At 37.8% G+C, this 18,500-nt stretch overlaps 1 protein-coding gene across 4 annotated transcripts in view; it reads left to right on the top strand.

Annotated features, from left to right (window-relative positions):
* The window catches only part of LOC105225527 (dorsal-ventral patterning protein Sog), a 73,264-nt gene that overhangs the window by 4,062 nt on the left and 50,702 nt on the right, over nt 1-18,500 (top strand). The window contains exon 2 of one of the 4 annotated variants that reach the window (XM_029549912.2): nt 14,323-14,975. The exons of 1 other annotated variant lie outside the window; for it this stretch is intronic. In XM_029549912.2, coding sequence (XP_029405772.2) covers nt 14,540-14,975 — 436 coding nt within the window. In that variant the 5' untranslated portion in view covers nt 14,323-14,539. Of the gene's footprint in view, nt 1-11,658; nt 14,976-18,500 lie in introns of those variants that run through there. 2 more of the 4 variants (XM_019989980.3, XM_049461248.1) reach the window with 2 other exon arrangements.

Below are 18,500 nucleotides of genomic sequence, written 5' to 3'. Positions count from 1 at the left end.
AACTGATTCATTTAGAACGAAAGTGGCGATTAGATTGGGCATTATCTTCCCATTTTTTTATAAAACTGGTGTCTGTATCTTTGGAAGAAATATATGTACATATATATCAATAACGATTATATATATTTTGATGCATTTCGTATGCAAATTCGAACTAATTGCATGTTTTACTTCGGATTTTATTTGATATAACCAATCTAACTGGTGTCAATATTGTTAAAATTTTTGCGCCATCGAAAGGAAATATTTGCTACTATTTTACAAAACATGTTATATTTTATGAATCCATAAATTTGATATCTACCGCTTGCAAACAACATTTTCCTCACTTCTGTTGTTAGTCAACCTTGTATGACCCAGTTTACGTTATCATATCAATACTGGAGTATTTATACGACTCAACGCAATTCCCGCTGCGCCACAGAAATACAAAGAGACAAACATAAATTCTCAGTTGTAAAAGTATGTTTCATGTCTTTAGTGTAGAATTTATTTTAAGGAATATAAAATAATGCGGTCTTAGGCAACTACTTAAATACTTACTGCTTGTTGTGCACTTACATATGTACATATGGGCATGTATTTATAAATATCTAAACACTCATTTATGTCCATATATCACCATACTCATTCGATTTCTACTATTTAGTTTGACTTGCTCAATGGGCCAGCAAAGCGCCGCAATGCCAGCTTGTCAACTCGTTACCTCGCAAGTGGTCGTAACAACAATGCGTCGTCGATCGCCGCTTGCAATAAGGGGGCGATGACAAGAATAATGTGAGCTCTTATCGTGCATTCCCACAAAAGTATCAACATAACACGTTCAAAAATAAAGAGAAAAAGCAAAACAAACGCATATACATAAGAGCGAATGCGCATGCATTCCTTTGCGTATACATGCATTCATATAAACGCATTAACACTGACAAACAAACGTAAAAGTCCAGTTGTCGGACTAGTCCCCAATATTCACAATATTCATCCACCAACCTTGCGTCACTTTGCACTTGTTTGTTTAACATACCACTTAATTACAAGTATTGTAAGAGTTTTCGGTGCTTTTGTTTTCGATTTAAAATTTACAATTTATTATGTGGTATTTAGAATTTTAAGTATGTCAGAGAATGACTTCAACCGTTGGATACTATTTACTTTACTTAAAATTTTTTGGTTTTTGCTTTATGTGATGGCTTTCCTTGCACCAAAATTATCATCCACACGACGTCCTACCATAATATCTACACAGCTACAACTGATAAAAAATGTATGACGACAACCTAGTAGAAATGCTATTGATACTTTAATTCAGTGCACAAAATCCGCAAGATTTGGTAAAATCCACACTTCCCTGCGCTTAATTGAACTGCATTTACTACTATGAGAATGAATGAAATGAAACTTGGAATACAGTTTATTTTGCTCATAAAATTTATATTCTATTTTAATCATTTGTATTAAAAAAGTTTACATATGAGGTTCCAAAAATATGTCATTATAAAGGAATAATATCCTGCAATTTCATCCCTATTTGATTACATTATTACGAGTATACCAGTCGATAGTATGTGTGCCTGTTAGTTGACCGATTTGTGGCTAGGCGCATCGAAGACAGTTTGCTTGCTAACTGGTCATCAAATTAGAGGTACTTATTTCAATAGAATTTCTTTGACAGATCCCGAGTGAGTCGTGTTTTGTTCAGTATTGTGTAAGAACTGAAGCTCGACCTTCCCAAGCGATATCGCTTCGCTCTATGGGCTTTTGTTTGTTCAGCGATGAGATCCATTCCTGGCTCAATGGGTATGTAAACAAACAAAATTGCCGCCGATCCCGCACATCGCATCAGTCAATCAATGAGATCGATTTAGGCCTTGAAGCAAAACATTACGCGTGTGTCTTTCGCCAACGGATGGACCATCTGAGACGTAGACCCGGCCAATATTTGAAAGAGATAATCTTCAAAAAATAAATGCCAAAGAATGTTCTTTCAAATTATAATAGACGTTCTCTATTATATTTAAATTTTCTGTATTTTTTCTTCAAAAAAGTAGGGAACCTCGAAATGGATCAATTGGATAGTTGTTTTTCGTGCACATTCTGTTATTAGTATGAACATTTAAATTGAAAAAACTTTATCATTGTCGGTACCGCCCTGCCAAAACTTATTTCTCATGAATCATACAAGAAAAAACTACAAGATACCTGTAGGCTTATTTTATTCAGGTACTCTAGTACATATTCAATTGCACTGTTAACTTGTTAACCTCTTTACCTCCCATAGCATACTCTAATCACCAGTGCCATGTACCAATTCATATATGTAAGTATGTGTGTGTATCCAAAAGAAGGAATGAGAGTACATGAATTTATGTTCAACATTCCGCCTATAAAACCGTTTTCAATATTGCTTTGTTGCTGTTGCTGCAATATGTCTTCACCGTGGCTTGTTGCCGGAACAACAGTTGACAATTAGTGTTACCAATTAACTCTACGTTGTACCAAAGCAAACTAAGACCAGAAAAAGTTTGTTACAAGGCAGACTTTAAAACTGCGAATGACATGGTATAAACAATGAAAATTGGAAAACGCTCAAGTTTGTGCGTTTGTTGCATTTCGGAGTAATTTTTAAATCGGAATACCAGTCATAACTTGCTGCCAAAAACAGGAGAGCTGGAGCTGGAACTAAGATAAACACCTTTACAAATAAATATTATGTACATGTGCGTATGCATGTTTGTATGTACCATATGTACATACTTATATTATTCGCACGACCACACTTTGACACTTACTTCTGTTTACTTTAGAAATAGTTAGTTAAAGAGAGAATTGTTCTATTTATAAATTTGCTCGAAAGGCAATTAAACCCATATACACACATGCATACCGTTAATCGTATGAGCGCATTGTATTCCATAAAGGTAGCTGATAAGGCGTTTGCTGGCGAAAATTTATTCCCATTGCTTAGTTAGTCACTTCAAATATAAAGTAATATTATCGCATGAGATTTTGATCAAGCATTCAAAGAATTTTCGCAATATTTTTTTATTTAAACAGTTATCTAAAAATATTTATTATATTTACAATATCGCTTTTGAGCCACCTTTTCAACTTATTATCAATGAAAGAATGCTTGACTGTCTTCGATCATCAATTTTTTAAGCGTTATGTTTCTTTTCTGCTTTTTTTTATAATTTATTAAGTGAGCCTTTTTCATTTGTGCCAGCCTGTTTATTCCATCCACCGCTAAACATTTTTGACTTTTCCCAACTAATATTATTGTGGAGAACTGCCGAGTTGAGTATATGTAGATGATCAGGTTCATTTCAAATACGTTTATTTTGCTGGCAATTGGGCTAATCTTAGGAATCTTCCTCTGGTATTGCATTTTATCATTATCATATTTTAAACCAATATTTTCTATTGTCTCTATCCAATTTTGGCAGCCTATTTGATTTAAACCAGTTGTTTGTTTGATACGTCATTTGTCTCGGCTTTAGTGAATGGAAGAGAGCAATTATGATGATTTTAAAGTACAGTGTAGTTACCAAGCCATTGAATACCTGAATAGATAGACATACACTTATGTTATATATACATATATATGTATATGTATATAGAAACACATATCTCAAATGTCATCAATGACTTACAATCATTTGTATCGCTGTCACACTGCTAGCACCTGCGCTAATTATTGTGTTTTACTGCATTGCAAAATACGTACAAACGAGTGTGAAATTACATATGTATGTATGTAGGTATGTATGTATGCGTATATATGATGTACATACTATATTGCATGAACATACATATATGTGTATACACGCATGTTTATTATATTAAGCTACTTGAATTATTTATCTGGTAAACAGTTGCACCGCTTATACTCGCACAAATCACTTAATCCAAGGAAAACCAGGGGAAATCAACGTCAAGTCAGGGAGATGTCAATGGTTAGCTCGAATTTCACTTTGAATGTGTTATGCATTTGTGTATGGCATGTGGATATGTATGTACTATGTGTTCTTATTGCTGTGTATTAATTGAGTAGCAAGCAAAGAAAAAACTAAGAAATAATGGCGAAAGCACAATAAAAGCATTTTAATTAAATAATATGTGATATAGAAAAGAGGGAGGTGCAAAAGGTTTCAACGACGGATACGCAAAACAAAAAGTTACTGTAAATACTACTTTCACCTATTTCTTTCGCAATCGCTAGCATCTAACCCCTTGTTGCAATTAGCAGATAAATTTATCAATCAACTTAAAAGCAGAATTGTTACCACAAAGTAAATGAAAATATGACACCGATAGCGGCTTTGGCAGCCACAGCCAACACACATCAGCGATGATGTCAAACTCAATACAAACACATATACATACATATGTATGTATAACTGCAGAACGAAAGATATAAGGATGTCAATAGGCAATAATTCAGAGCTGTGTGGGCGGCATTCCAAGTGTTACATTTTATCCGAATCTGAAGATATTCATTAGCAACTATTGTTGATATTTATTTATGATGCTGCGGATTTTAATACACGCACACATGCATACACATGCATACATATTTCTTATGAATACTCGTCTGATGCGTTGATTGGAGTTTTATCGGGCTTAGCAACATAGTCGAGCTTACAACCGAACCGTAATCAATTTAAACATTGTCAGCGTTCACACAGCCGCACGCGGCAGCAACAGCTAGTCATTGGCGATCGTCGATTGAATGTAGTCTCTTGTGGTTACATTGTCATTGAAGAGTCGGCAAATGAAATATTGAAAGTGCAACGGCAGAAGCTTTGGCGGCGATCAGCATTGTCGTCGGTCAGGCGAACCGCGTATTTATTTATGTATATATTTACATACATATGTGTGTATGTGTATGTACTTGTATGTATGTATGTATGGGCACTCTGAAATAATCAGTTTGTTGAGATTGCTATCGTTCTCTATATTATGGCTTTTCAGTTAATTGTTGATGCGATCATATTTCCCACATCATTACGAATTCTGTGACGTGCCCCATAAGTTGTAATTCGCTTTCGCAATACACATTCTCATAAGCAGCTATAAATTGGCGGATTTGATGATAGTAATTCACACTTTGGACTAATCTTCATCTATTTAGAGACGGAAAACGTTATTTTATGTATGAAGTTGAGGTAGAGTAATTCAGAAAGGGGCGTAAGTCGTATTTATATTCATTATACATATGTATGAATGTGTGTAGTCATATCTCTAGCGAAACCTCTTTTACTAATAGAATTTAGTGCGACTTTGTAGTGGCAATTTTATAATTGTTCTCGTCTTACATATTTTGTAGACAAAAGTGACTAATTTTATAAAAACGCCTAAAATTCAATCGATATGTATGCTGAAATTAAATGGAGATCATTATAAACACTAAGGAAAATAAGGGTTAATCTCCACATACATATCTGTATTAAGTTTTGCTTCGATGTTCACACTTCTTCAGTTATTTCTAAGTGGTATTCGTTGTGGTCGGGTTAAATATATTTTTAAACCTTGCCAAGAAAGTGACGGCGAAGCAGTGCATATCAAATTCATGAAACTTGAAGTTTGCTGGAAGGTTATATTTTTATTTCGAACTTTTAAAACTAGTTCGGGATCTATGTACTACTTATACACATAGTATTGGGTAGTCTTTTCGTATTTCTAATCAAACTTCAACTTATTTTTTTATTTTTATAATGAACTTTAATGAACCAAATATGTGCCATTTTGGTCGATCACTTTTTGCCATTTTTTCCGCTAGAGATATTATTCCATCGGTGAAAAACTTTTCTGGTTTCTCGGCGAAAAACTGCGACAAGTAATTTTCACAGGTTTCTCTTCAAGCAAACTTTACTCCTTTAAGTCCGATGATGCAAGGTAAGGGCTATATGGTGCATGCATCAAAACTTCCCAGCCAAGCTCTCCCAGTTTTTGCCGAGTCATCAAAGATCTGTATGATCAGCGTTGTCCTGATGTAAGCCCTTTCTGTTGATCAGTTCTGGACGTTTTTTTAGATTATCATGGCTGCTTATGTGGCGGTTCTGGTCAATCTATTCCATAATTTCATCGACTTTTCCAAGTAGAGGTCGACCAGAGCGAGGTGCATCTTTCCCATGGAAATTTCCAGAACGGAAGCGAGCGTACCATTGTGGTGCTACACGAACTGAGTCAGCAACGTCTCCATAAACTTCACAAATTTCATTGGTGGCTTGCATGGCATTATTCCCTTTTTTATACAAAAATTTCAAAATATAGCGAATTTGTTCATTATGTTCACTCATTTTTGTATAGCTGTACATTTTTTTCAACTTCCCGGAAATTTTAATTTTTTTTTGGTTAAATGGAGCTTAAGTTCTCACCTTTCCAACACTATATGGTATGACACAATGTGATATACGACTGCAACGACATCTATTGACAAAACACGAAAAGACTTTTTCGACTACCCAGTATTTTACGATCTTGTCTGTAGTGAGAACTAAAACCAGATTTCGCCGAAGTCGAGGGCCAGTGGGCTTCCCAATGTGATTTTCCATGAATATACTATGAATACTCGGAGAAATAACTGAAGAGTAGAATCTCTGAACGTGCCGCCCAGATCGTATCGGCAGATATAAATTTATGTTTGTATGTGTGATTTGCGCTTCTAATACAAATTCATTGGTAGTCTCGTATTTGCATTCACATTCATTCATCAATTGCACTCCATATATCATTCGATATGTTCAATAACAAACAGTAATTAAAAATGCAACAACAACAAAAGCAATAATCAAGTCACAGCTTTCGATTTTGCTGTAAGTGGAGAGCAGAAATTCTACTTTGTAAGACAGTAGCAGCAACAAGTGTTCGTACATATGTATGTATATATTTATTTTGTAGTCGAATAGTTGACTACTCGAGCAGTCCTAAGCATGAAAGTACATACATATCTACATGTGTATATGTACCGTTGTAGTCGTGTGTGAGTAGCTCGTGTACGCCCTGAAGATATGTGCATAAATTTCATTTGATTCCAATTCCACATGGAACTCGGGGTAGCGACGTATATAGTGCTGAAAATAAAAATGACTTCATACTTCCTCAAGTCAGAGCGTCACCGGCCCAGTGACCAGCGCCGGTGGCAAAAACAGCAGCCGTCGCCGCAGTCGTAACGGTCAGTTAATCAACCGGCCATGCAAACGACCAGTTAGTCGATGGATAGGAAAGCGTTCACCGCTGCTGTTGATGCGGGTGGAGTCTCGGTGCGAGGGTGCCAACTGGCAGGGTGGCACGAGTTGTGGGTATTTACTTAGGCATTCCTACTTGTGGCAAAACAAATGTTATGCAAATTGTAAATCATTAATGTTTCCGATAAATAAATCTAATAACAATTTTATTTTAGCCTTTGTTTTATTTTCAAAGTTTATGTAAACCTAATAAAACACTTAAGCAAGCGTTAAGTTGATCGTGAAAATTCAAATTGTACGCTCAATATATTGAGCGGCTGCAGTTGGTGGGGGTGGTCTTACCTCCGCTTGAGGACACTTTAAATATTCCAATCAGATTGTTGAAAGAGGTGATCAATTAAAACTGTCAATCTGTTAGAAACGAAGCGATAACTAAGGCTTTATGAACGATTTATTAGATTTTAATATTCCTTATGCACGATTACATCGCTCCACTTACTAAGCAATTTTAGATGCAATGCTACAAACGGTTAAAGCGACTTGAATATCTTAGAACATCGGCCTGTTGTAATACCTAAAACTGTTACTAAATATACTGATCATAAAGACCCTCAGAAATCGAAAAAGCACTTTGAGCCTTATATCAGTTTCGACTATCTCTGCTGGTTTGCCGAAAGCCTGTAAATTCCGGAGGAAATGCTTAAATGTTTCCATCTCACCATCCTGTATTTACTCCAAAAGTGTTTAACGATCTCCTGGTTATAATTTGATCTTCTTCATGTTAGACTCTAAAGGATAAAATTAGGTTATTAAAGACCTTTAATGATGTATAGTGTTTTATACAATCATTCTACACATAGAGTACATAAAAAGCATTCGAATAGCCTTCGGTATCATTTGCGCCTACATGAGAGACCCATTGGACACGCTGGCCGATCATTTGATGGACAGTTCTTGGTCGAAGTAGACACAATAAATTGCCTTGATATGTGATGAAATGCATAACAAATACATATATCATTATACGAGCGTGTTTATAGCTGCGAGTGGAGCTGGTATGATCAATGGCTATGCAAAATCGAACAAATTGAACAAATCTCACACATCACGCGAAATCGTGTTCATTTTTAATTTGCTAACTTATTAATTTTATGCTTTGCTAACATTTGTTGTTATAATCTGCCATTTCTTGTTTAAGGGGTGGTAGCAGGGTGTGGTTGTAGGAGAAATTGATTTCTCAAATAGGTCGTGATTTGAAAATGACATTTTATTCGTATATGGTCGAGTTCTCGTCGGGCGGATACCCGCATACTGGGGCAGGTATCGTAAAATTTCTATTTTGGGATATACCGTAATCGAGAAAATATTTCAAATTGCGAAACGGGCGCTGTTTCGTTGTAAGCAGAATTGTTGATTGAAGGGGTTTTATTCAAAGAATTGCTTGTTAGTGTTTGATTTATTTTGACTGTTACGACTTTAAAACTTATACTTTAGTAGAGGAATTTTCTTAAAACCTTCTTAAACTATTTGGCAGCGTTAATCCGGACTAACTGCATTAATTCGCATTAATCCGGATTAATTAAATAGTTAGCGAAGATAACTTCGTTGCTAACTCCCATTTAATCCTCAAAATTTTAGAGAGTTAACTACATTTTCGTTGGCAAGATTGTTAAAATGGCCAATTTTAATCTATTGTGAATGAAAAACAAGCAACACTGACAGCTGTTTTTCAAATTTCCAATAATAAAATAAGAAGAAACAAAAGAAATATTTTGTAAAAAAATGGTTTTGCAACACTTGGTCGGCTAACAACCCCAATGTTTATTTTCTATCCATTTTCATTGAAAATGTTGTAAAAATGGCAATCAGCTGTTTACCAGAGTTTCAAACTCGCAAAGCTGCCGTCTGCGCAGTTAATCCGGATTAACGCTGCCGTCTGTCAAGGCTATTATGAAACTGCTTCTTTATGAATGCTTACAGAACACGACGGCGAGTATTTATTTTACTTTTTAGAGGATCGACAGTTGCTTATAGAAAACGCCTTTAACCGGAAGCAAATAACAACAAAATAATAAGTTAAAGACTGGTTCCCTGTGACCACATTATCCTGTAGTCTAACTACGAAAGCATACAACAATTCGGGATATTATATCTTGCGAATTTAATGTTATTTTAAATTTAGAGTACACATTTTACTGACAAGTGAAAAACCTTGGAAATATTAGCAATAATGAGGTTGAGACCTCTTTAAACCACCTTTGAGTGGTTGTTATCCAACAAAAATTAGTTCCATGGTTTTCTCATACATTAAAAATAAATAGAAGAAGAAATGCACCAAGCACCAATAAAGTGTCCTTTGCAAAGAACGGCCGCTTATCTATCGCTTCTATCACCATCTTCGCCACCAATACTGCGATCGGCAACAGTATTCACGGCGGCATACAAATATATGTATGTATGACACAATAGCGCCAGCACCACTGCCATCACTCGAGCCAGCAGCATCTTGAGCATCGTGAAAATCTTCAAAGACTTATGCAATTTGCTTCAGTTTTCGCGTCTTCTTGCATTCGCGCCGGGAACTCGGTCCTTTGTGGCAAATTAGTCAATTGACAACATGCAACAGCGTTACGCCACTGCAAGTGGCATTAACTTCATGTCTGTTGGACAGCGACAACGGGTCGGGTACGTGCCACAATTTGCGCATAGTCGGCAATCAGTTGGTGGGTACAACACCCGTATCCATGCACATAATTGCTGCACCAACAAGCGATGTGTTGCAAAGGCGCACATAAGTCAAAAAGCGTCCATAAGACCAGCAACAATTGTAAATACATATGTTTGTATGTATGTATGCACAAAGATAACAGTGGGCGAGGTGCACGCTGCTGTTGCACATTTGTTGCTGGTGTTGCATTGTTGCCACCCGATTAACGCGCACATCGGGTGTGAGTAAGTGAGTACGCGTGTGTGTGTGTGTTTGTAGTTATGTTGTTTTTGTAGTTTGCATATTACACTATGCTCTTATTATTATTGCTGCTGCTGCTATTCGCCAGCACGTCGCGACTGTTGCTCTCTGTTGCTCCCCGACTTCTTTCAGCTGCTGTTGCTGTGATCAATTTGTGTTTACATGCAAATTAATTGGTGGTGCAATTAAAAACTGTCGTCGTGGTTTTCGCTGTCGTTGGATTTTGATGGCAAACAGCGGAGCGGATTGAATCCTGATGTACGGACTGACATACACACATGCATGCATACATTAATACACATGTGTGCATGAATTTATGATTGTAAAAGTGGCAATAATGATGTTAGCTATTACAGTGCGTAACTCGATAATGATGTTGTCTATCATAAGCAAGGCTTGCGAGATTCTTATGCGAGCTGTGTAATGTAATGATATCAAAATATGTATGTAAATACGCTTATTAGTGTATTGCACTCGTTTAACTAAATTGAATTTATTTCATCAATTTCATAGTAAAGTCATTCTCAAGCAATTCATATAATCATTATTTCATATACCCTGGTTTAAGTCTGTAAATACATACTACCCCCGTCAATATGGTTCTCGTAAAATATATGTATTTATGCCATGTTAATGAATATAAAACATAATAGATATCAAACAGCTCTGGTATCTATCAAAGGTAGTTACTATATGTATTTCTATTAATTGAAAAAACTTCAAGTCAAGATTTTTTTCTCAAACAAATTTGCATTAAATTTCATAAACTATAATTTTTATTGAGCATAAATATGTAAAATATTTGTTAATTACTTTATAGTTTTATATTCGTATAAGAGTTTAATTAAAAAATAAATTCTTTTAAAAAATTCACGTAAGAATTTTCCTCATCTTTTTACTGAAAAAAATATGACCAGAAAAAATAGTAAGAGTTTGAAAGAACTTACTTTGTAACAATTCAACATTTTTGATCGACAGTTCAAATTTTAGTTAGCTCTCGCTTAAAAAATCTTTATTTCTAAATTGCAATTATAGTTAATTCCGAGTTCGCACTTGGAGTCTTATGATAAAATACTAGATTAAAAAGAATTATAATCAAAAACAAAAATGATCTCAAAATAAAAATGAAATCAACCATAGTGTATGAAATGAACATATTAGCAACATGTTGCTGAAGTATAGAATGTTGACAAACATTTCAATTACTTTTGTTTGAACTGCGAGGTTGACTGTGGCAGCGGCGTTGACGTCGGGGTGTGCGCGGACACGCTCTTGGCCATTACAAAATTCCGTGGGTCTGTGAGTTAACAGAGATCGATTGTAAGAGAGAGAGAGAGAGAGTGTAGATAGAGTAATGTAACGTAAGATTGATAGTATTTTGCAGTTGAGTTCCTACAAGCTGTATTTTTCGTTTTGAAGATGCAGTTCGGAATAATTCGATTACATTAATGCAATTTTTTATTTCGTCTCCAATCTTAAAAATTAGGATTTTTGTTATTTTATTTTTAAGTTGAAACTAAACCTGAAAATATGAAAAATATGTATATATGTGAAAAGCGCCTATCATAACCTCAATATAGACTTAATATTTAAAAGAATTGAAGCGATATTTCAGTAATTTTCACATTCAGGCAAATCTCCAAGAACTAAAAACATTTCTCCTTCTTTCGCGAATGTACATACAAATGTTGAGAATTTTAACTTGCTCGTTGGCAACACTGCAATCAGCATTTATTATTGGATCGTTTCTGGTTTCTCATTCGCCACATTTGCTTGTAGATTTGTTGGTTTGCGCGATGACTAAAGCGAACGCGAATGTAAATGGGAGCGTGAGCATAGCCAGCACGAGCGCCAACACTTCGGTTATCTACGGTGCTCGTGGCCGTTGGCTTCAGCAACACGATCATATTGTTGTTGACAACCAAGCGCGCTGCAACGGACGTTAGTCGCTGACGACGACGTGTATTTAGTCGACGTCGACGCCACTCTCTGGCATAGGAAGTGGTTGCATTCGGCAGTGGCCACTACAAACACAACAACACCGGCAAACGAAACGAATACAGACGTATTCAAACCCAAGAATTGATTGCAATAACAGCCAAATTAGCTCTTTTGGTTAAGTCGTCGGCAGCTACAGCTCAGCGCTTTAAGATAAATGTACAATAGTGAACAGCCCTGCACGGCGCAGAGCATAGCCGAACAGAGCGGCGCGAAAGAGCAGAAATAGCGCAACATCGTGTATCTCACGGTATCTGTGTTTGTGTATGCCATACCCATTCGTAGTATCTTAATATCTTGCTTGCTTTTGAGCAGAGTGGGCACACACCGACCGAACGACCGCTTTGAGCGACCAAACAGCCAGCCGCCAGACAACTAAGCCAAGCAGCAGCGACGGTAATAGCAACTGTAAAGACTAAGTGAATGAAAAAAGTTTTTTCTTTCCATTAGTGCGCGCTCGCTGAGGGGTTTATTTATTCAACGACAGATCCCGTGTGTGGACATTATTTTCCGAAACGTTCGCTAAGGAGCACACGACGAACATAACGCGAGTCAGTATCAAATGAAACAAATCGAATCGATGATTACGGTCCGCATATTAAAAGTTATTAAATCGAACAATTCCGCGTTGCATTATTTTAATTGAAAGTCATTTGACTTGTCGCAGATTTTTTTGAAATGTTTCGCGAGCTATGCGAATTATTTGCATGCACAACAGCAAATGTGAAGTGTAAACTGTTATCACACCGCCGCGTAGCAGTTGTTTGTTGTTAAGTAATAATCGCGTGATTCCAAAAGGGCCTTGAGCTCCGTGGGCTTTTGGAGGAAACTTGTGGGTAATTTACTCAAAAAGTCATAAATAGGGATAGCTAGGCTGGACTAGAGCACAAATATATGGCACCGGAACAACAGTTCTAGCAATAAAATCGTCATTTTATACAACCAATCGCTTGTCAGCCAAAAACTGTGCCATCAGGGTGTCAACTATTCAATCTATCTTTGCTCATAGACAAACGTGTTTTTGAGTAAACTGTTACACCAACACTTTTCCATCAATAAACGTTTAGTTTATTTCGGTTTTACTGTAGCTGAAGTGAATATATCCGATCGAGGAAAACCTCAAGCAGTGACGACAATATACATTGTGTTTAATTAAAGAGAAAATTTAAAAATAAAGTGTGTAAATCAAAAAACTGTGTTAGCGAACAAGCGAGCCAAACAGAAGGGGCAAAATACGAATTTTCTTTCATTACAAACCGTCGAAATAGCGACGGCTAGACGGCAAATATCACAAGAAGCAGCTACAATAGAGGCGGCACAATACGCGCAAGATAAACACTTTATTAAAAATATTAAAATTCAGAAATAGAATTTTCACGCAAACTGCACTATTCAACCGCATCTAACACGGCGAGCACCAGATTTGTTTGTACGTCTATAAACGAGAAGGCTAACATAGCGACGGCGCCTAAATACACGGTAATCCAAATTGTAGAAATTCATTGATAAACGAACGACGGAAGAAGCTCATAAGCGCCAAGCTAAGGACCGACTGCACAGCCTGAAGAGTACCATCTAAATAAGGTCGAAAGCGTAGACCAAAAAAATAAAATAATAATAAAGTAAAAGCGAAGTAGATAACGTAGAAAATTAATAATTTTTTTATTCAGCAAAGGTGTTATCTAATCTAAGCGTTTGCTCGCTTCGCACTACTTACCCACCTACTTACCAAACGGCGCAACAAACAACATCAACAACAAACAATCGCAACCTGCTTGCTATCCGCGCTCGATACGCAACGAAGTGTATTACAGAGTCACAGAGTCACCCAGCCACTCACTACACACAGTTCACTCGCCGCCGGCGGTCATTCTGTCAGTCGGTGTCAGAACGCGAGCGCGTTTGTTTGTCAACAGAACAAGTCAGTTGGTTTAGTTTCTCTGGCTGTTGCTTTAATTTGTCACAACCAAGTATAACGCAAACGCCAAGAAGCGTGTAGGCTTGCTCATTCTGAGTGCGTCTAAAAGTGAAGAAGTAAATTATCGCTGCAATACTCTCCGTTCCATAGTCCTAAAATAAGCGAAAGAAGTGCAACCGTCGAAAATTCATGCGAGCTTACACCTACAAATATCTTTCTAATATTTACATCATTTTTGCGTATATTTAAAGGCAATTAATTTTCGAAATAAAAATAATATAGTGAAGTGCTAAAGTGTTTCGAGCAGAAGTGCTAGTGAAAATAGAAGTAAAAAGATAAGTGCAATCTCCACAACTGCGAAGTAATATCGGCAGCTAACAAATTAAGTGTGAAATAATAACTTCTTTTGTAAAACCAAGAGGCCAAACAATAGAATCGAAGTAGAGTATAAGAAGCTCAGCGAACCAGATGAAAATGGCCATCAACAACAGTACAAAAGTGTCGCAAACGACAGCAATCAGCAACACAAGTGCATCCAGTTCATGCCGATCCACGACGTGTGTCAAAAGTTGCGAAACATGGGTCAAAGCAACAGATATGTATAAATCAGGAAACACAGCAAGCACAACGACGACATCGGCACTAGCATCATCTCCAGCATTATCCACAATATCGGCAGCAACAGCGGATGTTATAGACAAATTAGCGCGACCAACGCCACCGTCAACATCGACAACTGCAACACCAAGAGCAGGAGTCTCTACAACATCACTCAAGCTTCTTTACAAATTCATTATATTTGCCATTTTGATTTGCACAGCGCCGTCGCTGGTTAGTGGCCGACGGCATGCGCCACTCTTGTTGGAAGAATCGGAGGGTACACGCCGAAATAATAGACCAGTTGGTAAGTGTAACACACCACTTTATTTATATACAAGTACATAATTATATCTTCTTAAGTTTATAAAATTATAGGATAAGCGATCACATTTTTCTTAGCGAAAATATTATTATAATCAATCGTAGGAAGAGTAATATTTAGAAAAAATTTAGCTTATCCAACAACATAACTTATATTACACAAAAAGCGCACACAATATTCAAGCCATGCGATGTGTTTTACCGAAATCCAGTTGGTTTTCCCCGCTGCCAAAAATCGGAAAGTTTTGTCATTAAGTCAAAACGCCCACAAAACAGTCGAGCCTTCAAAGTAAACGAAGGCATACTTTAGTACGAGACATACTTTAGTACGAAACACACACATGCATGCCTACAGCGGTGTGTGTGTACCTGGGTGGCTCAACCTTTCTTCAAACAGTTGGTGGAATTCCCGTGCTCGTCTTTATTCTATGTTCTTTGTTGTTGCTTTGCGCATAATTGCGGTATTTCCCACATTTGATGCCACACAGATGCTAGCGCAAGCAGTGATTGCACATATTTCGAGCTAAATACCTGCGCACAACACACTGTCACGCCCGGACATATGCGCATGTACACAAACGAACACACGTACATACGTAGACGGGAAGTCCTGAATTTGGACAATAGATCGTTTCATTGAAAAACGGTCGCAAAGTTGACCTGTGCCACTGCTAGGTCACAAGAGCGCTCACCATGCGGATATTTGGGAATTCCCTAATGATTGTGCATACTCAGCGGGAAGTCGTACTAACAATACATTACTGCTTACCGGAGTCGCTCATACGGGTCTGCTCACGCAGCCATACGGACAGCCATAACTATAGTATGTGCTAGTACACACGCGTATGTTTATTGTTGTCGGACTTGACAGACAGTTAGTCGTCGACATGACAGGTTTTCTAATGCTCACCAAGAGCTGTGATTGCTTTTTGTTATTGTTATTGTTTCTGCTTTCGATGCAACGGCTGCGCACAGTTCCACTGCGGTGCCGCAGGTTCATTAAATGACTTATTAATTTCATTTCCGTAATGTCGATTGTGGCCACGCTGTCTCCAAAGTTCCAACTGGAGCTTGACCAACGCATATACCCGCGTGGTGATAGGAACCACCAAATGGGCGATTAAACGGGGCTTTAAGTGCGTGTGTATCATGGTGATGGTGCGCGGCGTACGATCTGTGGCTACTCACCACATTTTTATGTTCTTCTGCATAGTGTGTGGTTTGTGCGCGGGCGCTTTGGAAAGTCATTATTTTGTGCCCGATTTTATCGAAGTTCGTATTGGCGGCGGTCAAACGTGTGTGGGACAAGCACAATATTACCCATTTGCAGTTCTCGTCTTCCGCATGTTTTTCTTTATTTCTATAACTACCTAATGGTGCCAATTTGTCTACCTACAGACAGTTTTTCACAGGTTTTTCTTTTCCTCACGATTCGTTATTCTGCGTTTTTCTCAACAGAAGAATTCTTTTGTTTCCACCTTCCACCAGCACGTATCCGTTTGTATATTAGTAAATATTTATGAACTGGAGATTAGCTCAGAGCGTAAGAGGCTTTTCGGACAGACTGACATTTGTTTATAAGAACGTGTGGTCGGTTGTGTGTGTGTAGGAACGCTCGCCTATCTCCAACAAATCTACGGTTTCTGTGAAAATTCACGTTCCGAGTAGTTTTTAGATCATTGGATTTCGTTCACATAACTTCGCTATTTGCGCACATTTCAGATTTCAGCCGTTATTCAGCCACACACTCAGAGCGTTGTGCCTAAGCGAAGGAACCAGGGCGTTGCAGTTCAGGCACATAAAATATGTGTAAACCTATATATGTACATATAGATGTATACACGATATTGTGCGCAATTAGAACAGCTGTCACTTAATATTTTGTTCTCATTCGGCTGATGCCGAGGAAGTCAATGAAGTGCGCACCTTTTCGTGGGATACCCTGACCACCCACCCGCCGCATCGATTCGACTTGCCATTGGCGGAAAAATGGGTGTTAAACAGAAATTTGTAATCTGCTCGCATTTCAATTATAAATTCATTTCGCAGCTATGATTTCCAAATGAGGCTGCACACTTGGGATGCGTCATCGAATGGCGTCACTAACATGACTTCCATGATTACAATGAATCGAATGAACGGTAACCGCTGTTTAACAATAAATAATACTACCATCGTTGGAATAAATGTACTGCAGTTAAAATCCATTGTGATTAAATGAATTTCATTGAGAGAAATCAGTTTTTAGTAGTCTCTCTGTTTTCGCTGCTGATGGAATAACTATTCATCAAATACGCTGTCCTCTGTTGTACGCTCTCCTACCCTGATGCTGGATAAATTTGACATGAGAAGAGTATTTCATGCTTTCGTCTGTAGGCGAACAGGTTCCACAAACGCAAAGTGATTTCTTCAGGCGTTAACTTCCTTTGTGGGCTAATTTAAAATTTCGTTAATATGCATACATATACATACATATGTATATGAATGAATGGATCAATCAATGAAATTGCTCGCCCAAGCAATACATACAGGTATTATAAATAACACATGGGTGTGCGTGTATACCGCTCGACCGACTAACTGCTCGTCCCACTATGCGTTCGCTTAAGTTTGGACAAACCAGATTGAATGAATGAAATGATATAAGACAATAAAACGAAAAACATATACATACAAAAATACCTAACGTTTGTACGTATGTCTATATGGGACCGTAATAATATATCAAGCATTAAAGTGCCAAGCTACGGCTACGCACTTTTCGATTTCATTCAATATTTAGGCCGCATTTGCTCCATGTTTCGAACATTTGTTAAGTTTGTTGTTGTTGTTATCGCTTTAGCTTTCGGCTGTTGGTGTTAAATTAATGAATTGATTTTGGACTTTTAGTAGATGTGTTTTTATTGCGACTTTGATTTGTTATTTGGCGGTGCGATCCGTGTCTTACCACGCACTTCGCTCGGCTCATTAATGCAGACCTACATACAGACATGCCGTAAATGTGTGCGACGGCGTGTACGAGCATTCATTCATGCAGACGTGCTTTTGAGTGGTCGTGCAGACAGACAGATCGACACCCAAACACACTGCGCCGGAAGGGCAGACAGATAGGCAACAAACCATTATTGGTACGTACATACAAACTAACTAACGAGAGGTATACATATGTGTGCATACACATGACTACTTTACTGGCCGATCGACCGGACGGATGTTTAGACAGGCGACAAGCAGCCGCCATTCAACAGTCGTCGGTGGTCGTCCGGCAGGCGGCAATTGCAATTGAGGAGGTGTTAAAATGTGCTTAACTGATTTGCAATATGTGCGGCAGCAGCACCAATGGCACATACACTATTCGACGCTCACATGATTATGCGATTTCCAATATTTCGTTGTCTTTTTGTGCATTGCAATTAAAATTTCGCAAGCAACGCCACTGGTGCAACTGTTCAAACACGGCAGTTACCGTCGTCGTTGCCGTCATCGTGGGTCTGTTAAACTCTTACTC

The sequence above is a fragment of the Bactrocera dorsalis genome, unplaced genomic scaffold (genome assembly GCF_023373825.1).
Source record: "Bactrocera dorsalis isolate Fly_Bdor unplaced genomic scaffold, ASM2337382v1 BdCtg015, whole genome shotgun sequence".
Classification (NCBI taxonomy): Eukaryota; Metazoa; Arthropoda; class Insecta; order Diptera; family Tephritidae; genus Bactrocera; species Bactrocera dorsalis.
Note: the sequence above shows the minus strand (reverse complement) of the source record. Positions and strands in the feature narration are given on the sequence as shown.